Below are 19,552 nucleotides of genomic sequence, written 5' to 3' on the forward strand. Positions count from 1 at the left end.
ACTTACATGAAATTGGTGTTTCAGTGACACCAAGGACTCAGCCATGTTGAAAGTGAGTCAGCAGTGCCATATAGTTGTACTTCTGAGTAACAAAAGCTCTTAAAATATGGATGTGGAGTAATTTGCTAAGTGGGATTTAGCTGTTGCAAATCTGCCTGGAGAGGGTCAAGGGTCAGCAATATTTTACTGGTTCTCTTTGCAAAAGAGAATGCAAAAGAGTATGCTCACAGCCATCTTTCTTCAGGTGAATCAACAGATTTTGAGCCCCTCCTGCACCTTACCTAATTTCCAGTTCCATGTGATGAAAAGTAACCCCAAATCATGATGCTGCCACCATTATGTTGGTAAAGTTGTGTTGACGTGCCAGTCTTGCTTATTTAGAACTGTGGCACAAAGAGGATAACTATAATCTGCAACCCTTTCCTTGGAGGCTGAATGGATACAACAGGATTGTCACATGATGAAAATCCTGCAGCCTCCATGGCCAGTATTTGTCTCGTCTTTCCATCAGTTTCTCAGATTTTTGTTGTTTTTTTTTTTTGTTTACCACCATACAAGAAAAAAATGATGATCCTCTGTAATTAATGACAGGCAAAAGAATTCAAGTGATCATACGCAAAGAAAATTTCTTTGGTACTGCAAAACTTTTGTCCAGTTTAATTTTATTAAAAGTAATGGATGGAAAGTGTGAATCAGAATCAAAAGATGCTTTAATGAAGTAATAGTTTGTGGATGTGCATACTAGTTTAACCAGACTATTTTTACTCTTAGAAATTTGTGGGTTTTCTCCCCCATGTTCCTGTACAGTGGATTTTTTTTTTATTTTTTTAAATAAAGTGTAAAGGATAACCCTCAAATTAAATACAGAATGTATATCAATATAAATGTTATCATTGACCTTTTTTTTTTATAACAATCAGGCTTTTTAACAGAGGTGCATAGACTTTTTGAGATCATTAGATTTCTCTTTTTAGTCTAAAAAGTAATATTTTTTTTACCTGTGAAGATGATCCATTTGAACTGCTTTGATGCAAATCTGCATCTTTTGGTTGCCACATTAAGAAAGCAAACAAAGAACCCTAGTTCTTGAAGGGGAAAAAAAAGTAGGGAAATCTGGATTTTAGAGTCAAAGCTTGATCTTTCAAGCTATGTGCAATAAGGCAATTGTTTAATTGTGTACTCAGCTCCACGGATGTCCCCACTAAGGTCCGCCAGTATCACAGTCTAACCATGTGCTTCACTTAAGTCATCTGATATTTATCTAACCCCTATTTTTTGTTGGTTATTTTCAACTGAAAGTTGTGATAAACCTTTTGTTGTTGACTGGGCTGAATTAAATCCTTATGAAACATTTTCTGTGCTGAAGTGGTATGTGATATAACAAAAGACAGGATTGTTTGTTAAAAGAGGCCATTTGTAGAAGGTCTAACAATCTAGATTCCTTTTTCTCAGGTTGTTTTACAAAGTAATATAAAAATTAAAATGTTCTTTTTGATTTTTATTTCAGAATTACCTGTAAAATAAGCAAGCACTTCACTAGCTAAAGATCATCTTTCTTTCAGCTTTTGATTTTGGAATCTTTGAGTGGATTTCAGTGTTTTTTTCCTTTGAATGCTGTGAAATTTAAAACAAAGTTTACTCAAATTTGATGAAAGCTTATTCTTCAGAGCATATGTAGGAGTTGCAGTTGGAGGTGCAGTAGATCAGTCATATGTTAACCTAATGGTCTCCCCAGCTTTACTAAAAGTGGTTCAAAGAAAGTTGAGCTTTAGCTGGTTGTGAGATAGTTTGGAGATGATTTCAGAGCATTTATTTTAGCCTTAAAATAGAAATGAAAATCCCTTTATTGTCCCAAAGGGAAATTTATGGTGATTACAGCAGAAAAAGATTAGAGAAAAATTGTCACATAAATGTGAACCTTAGAAAAATGTAATAGAATAACAGAATAGTGAAAAGTTATAAAATACTGTACTGTAAAGTGTTTAAACAATATAAAAAAAATGTGCACCTGGAGAATAAATAACCAATATACAGCTATGGACATTTTTACAGTAATGGGTATTTAAAAATAGAAACCTCATAGATGTGCAAAATGACAGCAGCAAGTTATTTAACCGACTAAGGTAGAAACTGTGCAAAATCAGCATGAATGTAACAACTTCTTGAGGTTGTTGGGAACAGTGATGGTTATAGTTTTACAGCTGCTGGGAGAAAAGGATCTGTGATAACGCTCCCTGATGCATTTAGGGTGCAGCTGTCTGTCAAAACCCAGATATCTGAGAAAGACAAAAGCTGGATTTCATTTAATCACTGCTTTTATTACTAGAGAAGACTAGCATTAATAAAAGAAACCTAAATGAATATTAATGTTTTAGGTTGCAAAGGTAGCCTAAAGGCAGTATTTCATTCAAATTCATTAAAGTAGGCCTATGTAACGTTACGTAAAACATGATTCTGTCCATTCTGATAATTTCATTAACCTAACATTTTCATGATAAATTAGCATCTGAGATCAGATTTTTTGAACTATGACTTTAAAAAAGACGTTTCACAGATTAGACCAGAGAGGAAAAGAAAAAAATCTTTGCAGTTTAATAAATATGCTTTAAAAACCTTTCCCCACATTTATGCAGCTAAAGCTCAATTTATTGAACTACTTTAGCCTTTTAAGCTAGTGAATAATCATGTGTTCATTTTTTTGAGGGGAATGAAGGATTCTGGGATTGTTGTTTTAGTATTTAAGAATGCATTAACATGATCTTGGTTTACAGGTGCTGGTCATAAAATTAGAATATCATGAAAAAGTAGATTGATTTCAGTAATTCCATTTAAAAGGTGAAACTTGTATATTATATTCATACATTACATACAAACTCATATATTTCAGATGTTTATTTTGTTTAATTTTGATGATTACAAATGACAACAAATGAAAATCTCAAATTCATCATATCAGAAAATTAGAATATTGTGAAAAGGTTCAAAATTGATGGCCCCTGGTGCCACACTCTAATCAGCTAATTAACTCAAACCACCTGCAAAAGCCTTTAAATGGTCTTTCAGTCTAGTTCTATAGGCTACACAATCATGGGGAAGACTGCTGACTTGACAGTTGTCCAAAAGACGACCATCGACACCTTGCACAAGGAGGGCAAGACACAAAAGGTCATCGCTAAAGAGGCTGGCTGTTCACAGAGCTCAGTGTCCAAGCACATTAATAGAGAGGCGAAGGGAAGGAAAAGATGTGGTCGAAAAAAGTGTACAAGCAAGAGAGATAACCGCACCCTGGAGAGGATTGTGAAACAAAACCCCTTCAAAAATGTGGGGGAGATTCACAAAGAGTGGACTGCAGCTGGAGTGAGTGCTTCAAGAACCACCACACACAGACGTATGAAAGACATGGGTTTCTGCTGTCGCATTCCTTGTGTCAAGCCACTCTTGAACCACAGACAGCGTCAGAAGCGTCTTGCCTGGGCTAAAGAGAAACAGGACTGGACTGCTGGTGAGTGGTCCAAAGTCATGTTCTCTGATGAAAGTAAATTTTGCATTTCCTTTGGAAATCAAGGTCCCAGAGTCTGGAGGAAAAGAAGAGAGGCACTTCATCCACGTTGCTTGAAGTCCAGTGTAAAGTTTCCACAGTCAGTGATGGTTTGGGGTGCCATGTCATCTGCTGGTGTTGGTCCATTGTGTTTTCTGAGGTCCAGGGTCAACGCAGCCACATACCAGGAAGTTTTAGAGCACTTCATGCTTCCTGCAGCTGACCAACTTTTTGGAGATGCAGATTTCATTTTCCAACAGGACTTGGCACCTGCACACAGTGCCAAAGCTACCAGTACCTGGTTGAAGGACCATGGTATCCCTGTTCTTAATTGGCCAGCAAACTCTCCTGACCTTAACCCCATAGAAAATCTATGGGGTATTGTGAAGAAGAAGATGCAATACACCAGACCCAACAATTCAGAAGAGCTAAAAGCCACTATTAGAGCAACCTGGGCTATCATAACACCTGAGCAGTGCCACAGACTGATCGACTCCATGCCACGCCGCATTGCTGCAGTAATACAGGCCAAAGGAGGCCCAACTAAATACTGAGTGCTGTACATGCTCATACTTTTCATGTTCATACTTTTCAGTTGGCTAACATTTCTATAAATCCTTTGTTTTTATTGGTCTTCAGTAATATTCTAATTTTCTGATATGATGAATTTGAGATTTTCATTTGTTATTTGTAATCATCAAAATTAAACAAAATAAACATCTGAAATATATGAGTTTGTATGTAATGTATGAATATAATATACAAGTTTCACTTTTTAAATGGAATTACTGAAATCAATCTACTTTTTCATGATATTCTAATTTTATGACCAGCACCTGTATAGGCAGATTATACCTTATCCTCATAAATATCTGACGTCTATGCCATGAGGCATCTGTGCCTCATGGAAGTGTTTACATGTATATTAAAAGTAAAAACCTGTGATATATGTAATGTTAATCACAATGAAACCCCCGTTGAAATCATGCAGTGTTGCAGAGAAACCATAGCTGCTGTTTGCCCTTTTTACCTCATTGTTTCCAAAAGTCAGTTTGCTTCTTCTGCAAAGCCTGGCCAGACAGACATGGCATAATTCAATTTGGCTGAGCAGGCTACTCTCTTCAGGACACTATTATAACAGGTTATTTAAAGCAGACATATTTCACAAATGTCAATTTTTATTTAGTTAACTGTTATATTGATTGAAAATGCAAATGTGGTCTTTAACCCCCTGGAAGACATGAAAAACATTTCCAACTACTTCAGACCAGGTCATCAAGAACAGCAAATGGCTGATTAACGCAGACTGTATTGATATATGGTGTTAGTTTTTAATTTAAAAAGATGGGCCTTTTTCTTTAAAAACAAAAAAATATGATTAAATGTATTAAGAAATTGAAGGAAATACAGTTTCTAAGCAACCCTTTGTTTAATCTAGTCTTTTTAGCGTTTCAGTTATGGCAGGACCTTGCTGTATTTCACTGACATATTTATACATTTGCCCTTTCTTCCTTCCTGGAATATCAGGAATTACTTTTAAATAAAGTATTTTTAAATGTTATATCTTTTATTTTTTTCCCCCGTTTTTACCAATAGATCCTTCTCAATAAGTTGCAGTTTTACTACAAAAAAATGCAACTGCATGTAGTATTGCATTTGTGCTTAAATAACAAGAATAGACTGGATGTTTCAATCTTTATTGTGGTTTTAAGATATAAATGTGAAACATCAACCTAGACAGACCAAAACATGCTTACAGTTACACTCAACCAAAAACACAAATATTCTCCATCATATATTTAGAAGGCACTTTGTTAATTCTGAGAAAAGCAGCAATAATTAAGAAAATTTGCTCCAAGAATAGAAATCAAACATCAAAAAAGGAAAAACTTAAATCTCCAACAGATATATCCTTCAGTTACAGTCAACTGAGAAATGGCCACTACCAACAGTGTAAGTGTTATAAAAACCCTGCAAAGTAACAGGCTAGTATGGTTTGATTATTGCCAATAAAGGATATTTGAAACCTACCAAATAAAGCCCATCAATAAGTAAATTTCAACTGTAGGTGTTGAAAATATAATTTAACGGAAAGCCTTTAATATAAATGCATGTTTCTTTGGCTTGCCAATGCTCGACAGTTTAAAGGAGCAAGAAGCTGCAACAGTTTAAAGGTTTTGGTCTACAGGGGAGTTTAGGAATGAAAGAAGAGTTTGGAAACAAAGAAGAGGTCATATAAATCAGAATCTGCACTGGCACTTTAATTTCTATTATAAATACATAATTTGTTTGCTTTCAAATGCATCTCTGAAGAGCTTTGGTCACATCTCTTCCACTTCAAACACTGCCTCTCAGCCCACCGTGATGCGCTCCCTATATGGGGAAATGCACTCAGCAAAGTAGGCAAACAGTAAGACTGCTGATATGTGGAGGGCCAAGAGCTGAAGTGTTGTAAGAAAATATTTCAACTAAAACGGAGTTACAGATAGAGATAACCCGTTTTAGAATTGCAGAAAAAGACAAAACACGAACAAAAAAATGTCCGCGACCTCCAGAGAACCAATGGAAGACAGTGAAGATGGTCTAGCTGAGGCTCAGTCCGAGTCCTCGTCGTCCAAATACTCCTCAGCGTTGCTGTGTGTGCGGGTGACGTCTGGAACAGGAGAAAAAGACAGTTCAGGTCTGAAGCTTTTAAAGGAACTTCTCAAATTTCAGTGATTAATGAGCCTGTAGCTCCCCTGAGGTTTTAAGTGGATGAAATTAAAGGCCTTATCCATGTGAACATACACCGTCTATTTCTTTTCTGAAAATGCAACCTTTAATTTTAAGGGAACATAAAGGAGGAATTCTGGAGATGCAAATGTTATTCTGCTGTTTTTTTTTTTCTTTTTTTAAGCTTTGTTTAGGGTTGGAAACTACCCATACAATTTTTATCAGAATGGTAGAAAACATTTCTGCTTAAAGCTTAATTTTTCCCTCATAATTTCAAAACCATATCTGTTTTCTGTTCTTACCTATATATATATATATATATATATATATATAAAGCCTTCTGAGTACTTTTATGTTGTACTAGCATATTTATCAACTTTTAGAGTTTCATTTTAAACTGTTTCATAAGTAATTAAAGCAATATTAACAAAAATATTCTGAATAACTGTTTTGTGCTTTTGTTAATTCTTCTTTATAGATGGTTTAATACTGATATTATTTTTTTATGAATTTTTGTTTCGCATGTTTTGGTTAATGTTTTTGGTAAATATTTTAGCATGGTTAATTAGTGGCTGTTGGACCGCCTATAAATAGGCTGGGTTTTGATCTGGGAGCGCGGCCCTGCCCTTATGCTCGCTCATAGGCCGGATGAGACCGGTTGTCCTGTTTTCGATTCTTTATTTCTCTTTAGTAGTTTATTTTTGCTGTAGTCCGGTACTAGTAGGGGCTTCAACGGCCCTGTATAGGGTTGGCCCCCTGCTGTTCTCTTTGGTTATTTTTGATCGGCTCACCAGGTCCAACTTTCTGTTAATACTTTGGGTTTTTTTTTTCCTGGACATGGAAGCTGAGGATATTTAATTCTGTTTTTTTTTTTCTTCTTTTTTCTCTACAGAAGATCCCTACAGCTGTCTTCAGAAAAGAGAGTTTTAAAAGAGAGTTAAACAACAGAATAAAAATAAATTATTTTGTATCCTCAGTTTTGTCTGTGTCCTCAAATATGTTGTGCCCTCGTGGACGTAACAATAACTTACACTTTTAATTACAGAATTCTAAGCGGTGTGAGGTATAATAGGACGCCTCATTAACAGGTTAATCTCTAGTGGGAGTTATCAGTATGAATGTCTGCAGTAGTTTGAAGAATGATATCGCTTACATTTAAACAATGTTTTTTGAACATCTTAATTCAGCTTGATGCTTGGATCATGTTTTCCATTCTCTCAGGCTGTTGTAACCGAGGCCAAGGTTTCTCTTGCCCTTCTACTGCACTCTGTGCGTCAGCTGCCTGTTTGGTAGAACTTACTGCTTCCTTGCTTCCTCTTGAGAAGTGAAGCACACTGGGCGTTGGTGGCCATCTCCAGAGCCAGTTTATTCTCATTGTTTCTAATGTCTGTCCGTGCATCTGAAGAAACAACACATTGATGCTGAGGAAAGCTACACTCCGAGAACATTAAAATGCATAATCATTGTTGATAGTTTCTTTGCAATTATTTGATTTGGGTTTCAATCTACATTCAAATACAGCTGATAAGAGTGTCTATTAAAACAAAGGAGAAACTCACTTTTGTTAAGCAGCATTTCCACAATATCAGAGTAGCCCTTCCAGGCAGCAGCATGCAGTGGTGTGTCTCCAAGTTTATTCTAAAATGCACAAAAGGAATCATTAAAAACACTGATGCAGACACAATCTACAACACTACTTAACTCCCTGAGAGATAAACTGCAGCCATGTCTAAAATTTACATCCTTTATCCATCTGATGTTAGTTGTAAAGTGTTATTGAAAGGCTATTTCTATTAGTTGAATATAATTTGGTTGTGGTTGAGCAATATTTCAGGTGCATGATAATTCAAATCTTAGAGTGTTTACCTTTAGAGAAAATGCATTAACGCTCCATTTCAGGTAATAAAATAAAATAAAAATAACAAAGAAAAACAACATTTTCTTTCCACTAAGATCAGCTCATTCAAATGCACTCGTTCCTCTCTGGCTTTGAACTCTGCTAGAGATTACTTTTACTATTATTATTTCTTTAAGAGCCTCAACTGTTTTGTTGCTTTGACTGTTTAGCTTAACAGCACTTGGGTCCATACAGTTATTTTTAAAGTGCTTTATAGATAACACTACTGTATTTATCCTTGGATGGATTAAGAGTTAAATTTTTAGCAATGTTACTGCTGTCATTTGAGACACAGTTAACTTACCTTAGCTTTTATAACATTTCCGTTTTCCCCAAACTGTGTCGAAGTTTCATCTAGGTCTTATTAGCTTACAAAAATGTCATTTGATGTTTTGGTTACAGTCCCTCTGGTTATGATTTGTAATTAACCAAACAATTTCCAGAGCATCCCAGTTCTTCCTGCAAACATTACTATAATCTGAATGAATAGCAAACCATTTCTTTCTCTGGGACTATTAGGTTATTTTTTTGATGCAAGTTTTCTATGAGGTCTGACTTGTAGAAGAATGAACAATATTAAGATAAAAGAAAAAACATTAGGAACTTTACATAACGTGAAGGAGGGGCATCAAAGCATATGGGGATTGTAGAAAAAAAAAATACTAAAAACAACTGTCATTGGTTGTAAGTGTTTACAAAGAGACAATGATGGGAATTCTTATCATTCATGTGCTTAATGAATGGAGGAGCGGGTCTAAATACAGTTTGTTAACCTTTCTAGTGAAAGGTATCAAATTAATATTCAGGGCTTATAATTGGTAGGGTTTCCAGCCTAGAAAGGTTTTGATAAATGAGACTGGCTTTTATTAGACCTTTAAAGGGGCAGAATGAGTTTAACAATCCCCTCACCTGTTGGTTGAGCTCCACATTGGGCTGGCTTAGCAACAACTCCACCACATCTGATGGAAAATAGAGAACATGTCTAATGATATGTTTCAGATTCATGCAGAAAACAAAACAAAACAAAAAAAAACAAAGAAAAAAAACCCCACAAAACTTTTTATTACAATGCAATACGTCGAACAAAACTATAGGGCTCGGGATCCACGTTGCATTGTTGGACGTCGCAGCCATACTGACTGCTACGCAAACGTAAGCGTAGCTCTGACACAACGTTGTTGTTGAAAGAAGAGACAGAAGTAGAGAGAAAAAAGATGTTAAAATCCCGAAAAGGATCTGGAATTTACCGGAACACATTAAATAGAGAAGCCAGGGACCGGTATGGTGACAAAATCAGCATTATTAATCATTTGGATCCATATAAAGTTCCAAACAATGAGTGGAGCACCGATGGGTGAGCGCCTATACTTCAAAACAGTTTAGAAGCTACAAGTCCTTGGAGTCTCATGTGCAGTTCATGAATGGATGGGTTCAGGAGCTGCAGATCATAAAGCCAGCAAACAGTGGGAACACAGTAATCCGTACGAAGGTAAGCTGTGATCAGACGGGCTCTGGAACCTGCTAGTTTAGCAACTGCTAACCGCTAATGCTAACAACCACTCACGCATGTAATGTACTTTTAACTAGCTGCTATGTGTTTCAAAGGTGTAGTTAGTAACGTTAACTGCCAACCCTCCGGGTTTCCGGCGTATTTGAGCATTTTCCCGCTGCCGTTTTTATTATTTTCCCGTAAAAGATCCCAACTTTGAAGGAAAGAAACTAAGTAGGCTATAAAATAAAACCGTGCATCTTTAACTTACCAGAATGAAAATGCAGGGAACACACTCTCATTGACATTGGAATACTGTGGAAAGTTATGTTCGGTCGTCTTACAGCCGCGATCCAAGCTAGCCGACGACTCTATCTCTGACGCTTGGTCTCCATGGTTACGCCTCCAGTCAGGAAAGCAGTGGAAAGTTAACCCATTTTTTATGTTTCCATGGTGATCATGTGTTGAGCTGATACAGCCCACAATACAGCAACGGTTTACCATGGTTGAAATCAAGTTAAGGTGAAATTAATCAAATTAAAACAAGGCTGAGAGGGAGAACAGTACGCGGTAGTCATAGGCAGTAGTCTGAGCCGCGGTAAAAGACGCATTCAACATGGCGGCGACGCGAAGTGCTTACGTCACGACGACCAAGCCCTATTAATTTTCTGCATCCCATTCAGACACTATTTTCGCCTCTACCTTTGTGTCCTCCGTGGCATCCCCAGTAGAGGGCAGTGTTTCCAGCCTTATCCAGCCCGTTGATTCCAACCTTGTTCTCCAGACATTCTCTCAGCCAGCTCATGTTGCCTTCAGTTACACACAAAAAACACAAATGAGAGGAGAAAAAAAAAACAGACAGTATGCTAATATATAAATAAAATATAGTTAAAAAAGCTATTTAAAAAGGTTGGGGCGGCTTAAAAATGTATTTAAATACTTAGTCGTACCTCGTTTGGCTGCTTCATGCATTGGATTATCAATGGATTCTGCTTGTTCGGCAACTGAAACACAGGAGAATCAGGACCTCATGTTAGAGCATCCTCTGTTCACCAGATGTGACTTTATTAGGTTAGTTATTTTTGATGATCTCTATTTACTCACCATAGTTACTAGGAATTAGTCCTGTCCTCCCTCTACATGTCCCCTTCCACCAGTTACTGTCACTCTGAAATGAACATAAAAACAAAGTATTTCAACTTTAATAACAGGATAAAAAAAGAGGACAGTTAATTATTCCAGTAATAAAAAAAAATTGAGTTGTGAAATAAAGAAGGAGTGTGTTGGATTAAGAGATCGAAGATGGACATGGGATTGACAAAATCATAAAAGAAGAGGAAATTGCAAAGACAGCAGGATTTCTTAAATAAAGAGGAAGAGCAACTGCAGAGTCAAAGTTTAAGGGACTTCCAGGAAACTTTGTAAGAAAGGCAGCAGATTTAATCGGAGCTTTTTACCTACCGTGTCTGAGATGTACAAAATGTCTCCTTCTTCAAAGTACAACTCATCTGGCTGAAAATAAAACAGATACCACTCGTTACTTCAACTTCAGAGAGATTACTCTCACTTCCCAATAAACTTTGACACAAACCTTTTTTTTTTTTTTTTTTTTTTTTAACTTATGCCAACTTACTTTCAGGTAGCAAGGAATGTTTGTTAAAAACTTTAAGCTAAAGCATGCTGACTTGATTTCATTAAGATGTTCACACCAATAGATCCTTAAAACTGTTTCTACATAAATATGATTTATTTTTACAGGTAAAAAAAAAAAAATATTTTTTATAGCTAAAGGCCTGTTTTTTTTTATTGATTGCAGAGACTGATGACATTGAAGGTGATTGAGCATTGCTTGATGATACCGAGCTGCTGTCCTCAGGTCACAGACACAGAGAGCTGAAGTGCTAATACACAATTATACAAAAGTGACAACTGAATTAGGGAATCGGTATTTCATTTAGGAAACAGCAAAAAGGATAAATTGTAGTAGGTTTAACATTTGAATTGAAATTGCTGTTGCAGTGGGTTTGTGTTTCCTACCTAGTTCTTTTAATGTTGATAAACTGCTCGCTAGTTTAACTTCTAACTCAATAAGTGGCCTTATTCTAAATGCAGCAGCATAGCAATCTAATCCTGCATTAGACTGATGACAAAAAGACCATATATTCATTCAGGCATTACCAGATTAAAAGAAAAATTATTTTATTTGACATTGAATAAAAAAAATAAAAAAAAAACTCTTGAACAGGAGGAAAGTTCACCTCCGTCTTGCATTTGTCAATTTGACCCATAATATTTTTATTTTTAGGATGGATTTTGTCCTGTCAACATAATTCACTGTGCTAGTGACTTCCTTTTCTGACCTTATACTCGTCTCAAGTTTCCTTCTTTAAAATATGCATGCGTACATTGATACGTGTACTTGTGGGTAGAGAGGGGTTTATCACTGCCTCTTAAAAAACCATGAATGACGATAACATTAACGCAAGCCGAGCTCTGAGGGCCACTTCACAAAGTTAACTGAAAACTTTTCTTTTTTTTTTTTAAACCTGAAATCAGGGAAACTTCAGAGTTTTCCGTTTCCTAGAAACAGTTACTCCAGCCTCTGTTTCTGTTACCATAGCAACATTCTCCCTACAGCCAACCTGGTCAGGAGCAGGGTTTCCTCAATAAACCTAGTGTCCTCTGTCTGCATCCTCCTTAAAGCCAATCATGTTTTTTCATTTCCTGATTTAGTGAGGAGAGTTTTGTGCAAACAATGAAAAGAAAATCATCAGTCAGTGAGTCCCATTAGGTGTTAAAACACAAACACGACGAGGATCCAATAAAGAATGCGTTAATTCAGAGATTTAAATACTAGAGCTTATATATGTCCTTTCATTTTCAGAAATGATCTTTATTAGTGCTACCTTTTCACCTCACAGTCTATCACATACATCCACAACCTTCCTTCATCTTCACCTGCTGACAGGTGCGCTTCTGCCCCATGAGTTTGCACCAAAATAGATTACTGTACAATCACACAATACCATTTAGGCAATAAACCAGTTTTCCCAGTAATTTTATCGTGTTTTTAACAGACTTTGGCAGGCCATTTTTATATTTATTAGTTTGCCTGAATATCTATTCCCGTGACCCCAGCGGGACACTCAGCTAAGAGCATCGAGGGGGCGCCGAGAGGGATTAGGAAGAAATGTATTTATGGTATAAATACATATTCAGTAAGCTGAAAACAGCTGAAAACTTTTGTCTAGAAATGTGATTTTGGCCAGGAAGAATCTTATTTTAGTGATCTACCAATGGACCAACATAGAGGAGGTGCTTTAAATAAAAAAAAAAAAAAAAGATTTAATACATTTTATAAACACATACCCACATTTTTTTCCCATTTATGCATTAAAATATGCAGTTTAAGTCATGTTAAACAGGCATCTTCTGCTGGCTGTTGCCAGGGTGACTCATCAAATCTGGGCTTCGCTATTAATGGCTTTTCAAACTACCAAGTGGACGTACTTAGAGTTGATTAAACTAAGGCGAAGCAGCTTTTATGAAACTGAAAAATCAAGATTTTCCAACCTTATGCTATAACAATTGAGATTTGAGGATTTGAGTCTGAGTTTGTTAAACCTGCTTATTGAAAAGGGCCTCTGATGTTGGGAAAATAACCGGATCTCCAGATATCCAAATTCAAGTACTGAAATGGATCAGAAGATAAAATGTAGATTGGTGCATCTCTAGTTATTAGATGGTGGAAATATGTGTACCTTTATAAATAACTCAAAGATTACAAAATAGATGCAAATAAATAAAAGACCGTTAATTAATGAAAAGAACTTACTGTTCTGGGATCAAAGGTGAACAACGCTCTGAACACCTTGACTTGGCCTGGGCAAAAAAAAAAAAAAAAAAAAAAGCAGCTTGTTTAATAAAATATCCAACGATCAAACTGTAGGTTTATACTGGCAGCAGAGCAGTAAACAGAAGACATGCTCCAAAAGAAACAAAGATGAGGTAGAATAAATCACAATGCAATCAATGCAGGTTCACTTATGCAGGTGAGCCAGCTTTAACATGCTGAAATATTATTACATGCAGTGCAAGAGGAAAGACACACAGAGTGGTCATTGTGCAATGCCTTCCCCCTGGGCCTGCAGCTGCTTGGGGTTAGCTGTGCTGCAAGAATGCAACCCGGGTGGTTGTGGTTTTTGCTCGCCAAAGTATCTCAAGAACCCCAGAGAAGCTGATAGAGATATTTGTAAGCAGTCATATTTAGGAACAAAATTACATACACTGTCCAGTTTTGTATGTTGACAACATAAATGCAAAATTTAGTAAACAGACGAACCACGGAGTTACACAAAAACAGAAGTCACCGTTTTAGTCAGAAAAAAAACGACTCTCTGCAATAAAACAAAGGACAGATTTTCATCTTCCCTTTTGGTTAGACATGACCCTGTACTGCTTCACTCTGTTGACTTCCTTTGCAAATGTGCCACACCCTGATAAGGTCAACAATATGATTCAAACGGCACAATTTCTGCCCTTCTTTTATACAGCCAATTATAACTGCACACTCTTTACAGCAGTGGTTCTCAAACTTTTTCTGTCATTCCCCACTTTGGACAAGGGGGAATTTTCAAGCCCCGCCTGTCCCCATCGCCCCAACACAATGCTAATGAAATATGCAACAATCTTAAAATGTTCCAATTTTATTGAAGTAACAAGTAGTATCTAAATACAAATCTACATCAAATAACAGCAAGCTCAAAAATAAAGAAAATAAAAATGCAGCTGTGTCAAAATTTGTATCAAGCTCAAAGATAGAAAAAATTAAAGTGCCACTCTGCAATCTGTTAATAAAAGAAAAGAAGTGAAATCCATCTGGCAAGACAGGTCTATTTATCCCTGCATTAGTGGCTGCAATGAGCCTGTTTTGCATTGCAGTTTCTCAAAACGGGGTTGCAGGCTTGATACTGCCACTCTCAAGTCATGCTCAATGTTCTGCTGAGATCTGTATTTTGTTTTCATTGAAGCAGCAGCTGAAAAGCCCATCTCACAGAGATATGATGTGGCAAAGGGAAGAAGAATGCACACAGCTCTCTGCCCGATGAGTGGATACTCGCTCTCCACTCCTAACCAGAAACATGAACATGTGGCTGTGTGAATCAAACGCCGTTATTTATTTAAGATAAAATATTTCAAATTCAGTTATTTATGATCAACCTGCGCCGTCAATCCCGGCGCATGTGCGCTTTATTTGCAGTCTGGACGCTAAAGTTAAACATGCTGTGTCTCTGCTCTGACTGCAGCGCTGATGGGGACTCCTGCAATAGCGGGGGAGAATGGGGTTGGGACGGAGGAGGCGCCCCACGGCAGCACCTGCCGCTGGAGGACAAGAAAAGGAACGATACGTGCTTTCACGTAAGAGTCTCCAAAAGGCGCTAGATTAGTTTTTTTGAAAAAGAGTCGCTGGAGGGGTCTGAAATATAGCGACAAAGTCGCTGAGTTGGCAACACTGGGGCGCGAAAGTTTATTCCGTTACAAATAATATGCCGACGTCACGTCAATCATTATTTTGGCACTTCAGTTCCAGGTGAAATGTTTCTCATATCTAATGTTCTTTTAATTAGACTGCATGTAGGCTAGTAATGATTACTTTGTGGGTTTGATTGGTCTAAAAAGCGGCAACATACAGCTATAAGGACAGTTTGCTCTCACACATTCTACATTTATAGTCACACACACACACACACACACACACACACACACACACACACACACACACACCGGAACTTGGCGCGCCCCACCTGTCACGTCTCAATTCCCCACCAGTGGGTCGCGCCACACACTTTGAGAACCGCGGCTTTACAGGGAGAGCTACAAGCAAACTATTTGTAGTGTAATGAGCATCAAGATGATTTATTTACCAACAAGCATGAATACTAAAGTTTTACTGGAAAACATTAATTTCTCTATTGTGTTATGATAAAGTTTTGAGTCTATTATGTTATTCTTGTAGCGTAGATGTTTAAAAATCCCTGTTGCTGTTCAGAGTATCTAGAAGTCAGTCTGTTTCTGAGAGGGTGGGGGCTGCCTGTACCACTGCACAACACCAGTTCTGTTCATGTCAAGCTGCTCTGCAGGCTCAGTCATGTTACTTTAAACACACAAATGCCTGAGCTCATGTGGCAAGGTTCTGGCTTCCTTTTAAACCCTTGTGCATTTAGCAGATCTAAGGAAAAGAAGCAGAAAACACACCAAAAACAGAGGTAGAGGAGAAAAAGGAAAGTTTCTGCGATATTTTTACAGCCTGAAAAACAGCTTATATTTAGTATATTTAACTACTTAATTGCTAAATGTGTGTGTGTGGGGGGGTGCTCTCCCCACATTGCTGCACTAAACAGCTGTTCAAACTTGCATTAAAAAAATTATAAATACCATGCAACATCTGCATGTCTAGACTTGTTAAAACTTACTAAACATTCACGACACACGTGGCTATGATCGTTAGAAAAATACTACAGCCTTTGTCATTCTATCTATCTATCTATCTATCTATCTACGTTAGTATTTGGGTTCATCTTTATAAAAGATTATTTATGTTTTACATGGTATGCAAAAAAAATAACAATAAATCAAAAGAAGCCCAAATCCTAAAAAGGAACATTAGCAACCAAATACCGACTCCTTACACAGCCAGCAGAAAACTAGTGAATCCTCAGACATCCTTTTACATTGAAATCAACCTGTCATGTGAACCAGACAAAACAGCATGAAGCAAAGGGGCCACAGGAGATAGAGTGTTCTTATGTTGAGCCATTTGCCACACATCGGTCAATGATAACAGCAAGTATAGCTGCAGTCCCTGATACGTGGCACCTCTAGCAGGACTACTATTTAGGTCAAACCTAAGCAAATATATGATGATGTCATCATTTTGTTAAACCCAAAAAGTTACATCTTTAATCATATAAAATGTTGTTAGGATTTTATTCTGATAGAAAGAAAACTAATCATAATAGTAAAAACTCTGCAGGCTATATATTGTTAGAACAAGGATATTTTATAGATCAAGAATTAGTTGCTGGTGGTTTGTTGGTTTAGGTGTTGGCCATAGGTTGTCTCTTCTCATGACATAAAGCATACACGGCTGTGTAACATTTCAGAATCTATACACCTTTTTAACATGGGTCCTAAGGCAGATGGGTCCTAAGTCCTAAGGCTCCTCCCTGATGTGGAGGAGCAGCAGATCTACTCCAGTCCTCTAAAGTTATTTTTAAATCCACAGCCTAAACACTATTAATACATATCATGTTTTTAAAAGCTTACAGTTTGTACCCCTCCTCCACCAACTGTTGCTGCACACTAATGATCAGATGCCTGAAAGAAAGCGATTACACTTTTCACCTGCTTTTGGGTACTGGGAAACCAAATCTAAAGCTGCAATAACCGCATAAGTCAGAGGCCTAGCCAGAAAATCTTTTATAAGGGTGGCCAATAACCAATGTACACTGAGGGGTGGCCAAAAGCAGATAGGGGCCAGAACCTCAGGGTCACGCTACACCGTTCCAACAGGAACATTAAAGAGCACAACATCCATATTTTCTAAATAAAGACAAACAATACTTTCCTAAATTTATATTGGATGCAATATTTTCAGGTTTGAGTTCTGGAGCAAACATCTTTTCCATCGTCATTACTTACCTGATTTTATCAATAATCATTTTGCACAAAATTGTAAAAAGTACTAATATCTACATAAATTGATTATTTAATAAGTTTTTATTAAAATAGTATTTTTGATTTCACTGAAGACCCCTAAATGACTTGCAGAGACATTTTTTTGTCTTTACCACTTAAGTACAAAATCTAGTTCTGAAAAGAGCATGAATTCTGCACTTATCTTTAATTTCAGTATATTGATGTGCATAATAAACCAGAGTTATTGTTGTCAATTAAATATATGAAAAATTTAAATGTTTTAAATATTCCACTTGAGAGTATTTCTGTTGCCACCATCTGTATTAGAGGGAAAAAATGGTAGGGGTGGACAATGATTGGCTAAGGGTGGCCTGCCCCCCCCCCCCCCCCCCCCCCCCTCTATCTCTGCCCCTGGCAAATCAATTCATTGACTGCAATAACCTGCATTTTCCTTACTGACAGGCTCGGTGCTCCTGCCAATCAGCGAAGAACCAACCAAAGCCTCCTTCCCCCTTTCTATGTAACATTATAACAGAATTACACCAGGAAAAAACACTTGATCTGTTATTTATCTTGATGTAACATATGAGGTGATTTTGACACTAAAATACATCAATAAGAACAAATGCATGGCAGCTAAAATATAACATCTGAGGAGTCCCTGTGATCACAATGTCGCACACATGGGTTTATCATATTGTGCTGCTATATCACATTCAAAATGAAGCAGCATCTGCCTTAAATGTTCTTCCTGTTCATATATTCATATGATAATTTAGCACCAAACAATTGGACAATATTTGTGCTTTTTGTTTTCACGTCCTCCTGGGATGCTCAGTGTGCGTCCATTTCTATTGTGTAATGTGTTTAAAAGTGATCCAAAGAAAAGCCAGTATGGACTGAATCCTATCATGTCTTTTGCATTATCAGACCAATCCTCTCTAGCTAAAGCCAGCTCACATGGAAATAGGGAAGTGACGGTGGCCCAAGGGCTCGGTGCTCCTGTCAATCAGCGAAGAACCAACCAAAGCCTCCTTCCCCCTTTCTATGTAACATTATAACAGAATGACACCAGGAAAAATACATAAATCAATGAATTAGGGTTTGCAAGCTTTTCTATTCCGATGCTTTAGAGATTTTGTACCGAGCGAAACCGTCGCCCATTAGCTACAACTACCCAACAACACAAGGTGCGGCGTCCACGTACCAAACAGCAGCAAATACAAAGTTTAAAGTTAAGAAAAAGGTCCATTTAGAGAAAGTCTTACCTGGCTTGGCCGGTTTGGGAGGAGGCTTAGACATAAGTAAGACACGAAGAGAAATGAAATTAAGAGTAAAAAAAACGACGAGTCGCTTTAAGCAGACACGACGCTGGACTGTGGATCACTATGAAGCTAACGTTGCTAATGAGGAAGTTAGCTAAAGCGGAAAAGTTATGGTGCGCATGCGCATAGTAGATGCGAGATAGATAGATAGATAGATAGATAGATAGATAGATAGATAGATAGATAGATAGATAGATAGATAGATAGATAGATAGATAGATAGATAGATAGATAGATAGATAGATAGAAAATGGATAAATTAAACATTAATGATTAAATAATCAGTATTACAGAAGTTTATTCATTTATAACTTTTAACATTTAATAGTAAACTTTTGTTACTACTGTTATTACTATACTAATTTCTATTAAAAGTAGTAATAACAGAGAAGAATCATACCTTTTTATCCAACAACAGCAATAATTCATAATATATAATTAAATTAGAATGAAAGGAAAAGTACTTTAAATATGAAATATTACATATGGTCCAATAAATGATAAGTGTTTTTCATTAACAGTAATTTCATTTGAATGTGCTTTACTGGAGACGTCCATGTTTGTCAAAGAACTCTACTACCATCCACCGGTTTGTGATGTCACGGTGTGGAATCGGCTGTTGAGCAAGTTCCACTACTGTATCTGGTGTTTGTCACAACGCGCTATTATCCAAGACATCTTGAAAACATTCTTCTTTAAAATGTTGGCTACATATTACATGTTTTTTCTCTGGCCAGATGTTCGATTGAAAATCAACCTTCTTCAAGTTGGCAATCCAATGACGATTCTGTCCGTGGAGGATCATGACTCCTAAAGGTGAAGTAACAAACTTTTTTTCACTTTTACTTGATGTATTATAATGGACAATAAATAAATAAGGTAATTATTACAAA

At 37.0% G+C, this 19,552-nt stretch overlaps 1 protein-coding gene across 1 annotated transcript; it reads right to left on the bottom strand.

The window, feature by feature from the left end:
- Nucleotides 1-6,075: 6,075 nt before the first annotated feature.
- On the bottom strand, nucleotides 6,076-18,760 carry ostf1 (osteoclast stimulating factor 1). The gene is made up of 10 exons (XM_038308099.1): nucleotides 18,603-18,760; nucleotides 13,472-13,518; nucleotides 11,098-11,148; nucleotides 10,741-10,804; nucleotides 10,587-10,640; nucleotides 10,339-10,446; nucleotides 9,057-9,106; nucleotides 7,810-7,888; nucleotides 7,551-7,649; nucleotides 6,076-6,191 (listed from the first exon to the last, which is right to left on the bottom strand). The coding sequence occupies exons 1-10, from the start codon at nucleotides 18,634-18,636 to the stop codon at nucleotides 6,133-6,135; spliced, it is 645 nt and encodes a 214-aa protein (XP_038164027.1). The 5' UTR covers nucleotides 18,637-18,760; the 3' UTR covers nucleotides 6,076-6,132.
- Between the last annotated feature and the right edge of the window lie 792 nt (nucleotides 18,761-19,552).

Source organism: Cyprinodon tularosa, unplaced genomic scaffold, assembly GCF_016077235.1.
Source record: "Cyprinodon tularosa strain WSP-4 unplaced genomic scaffold, ASM1607723v1 ctg63, whole genome shotgun sequence".
NCBI lineage: Eukaryota > Metazoa > Chordata > Actinopteri > Cyprinodontiformes > Cyprinodontidae > Cyprinodon > Cyprinodon tularosa.

Coding starts and splice junctions, on each gene's coding strand:
- ostf1 (XM_038308099.1), bottom strand. CDS start 18,636: ATGTCTAAGCCTCCTCCCAAACCGGCCAAGCCAG. Junction 11,149..13,471: donor TCACCTTTGATCCCAGAACA/GTAAGTTCTTTT, acceptor TTTTATTTTCAG/CCAGATGAGTTGTACTTTGA. Junction 10,641..10,740: donor ACTAATTCCTAGTAACTATG/GTGAGTAAATAG, acceptor CCTGTGTTTCAG/TTGCCGAACAAGCAGAATCC.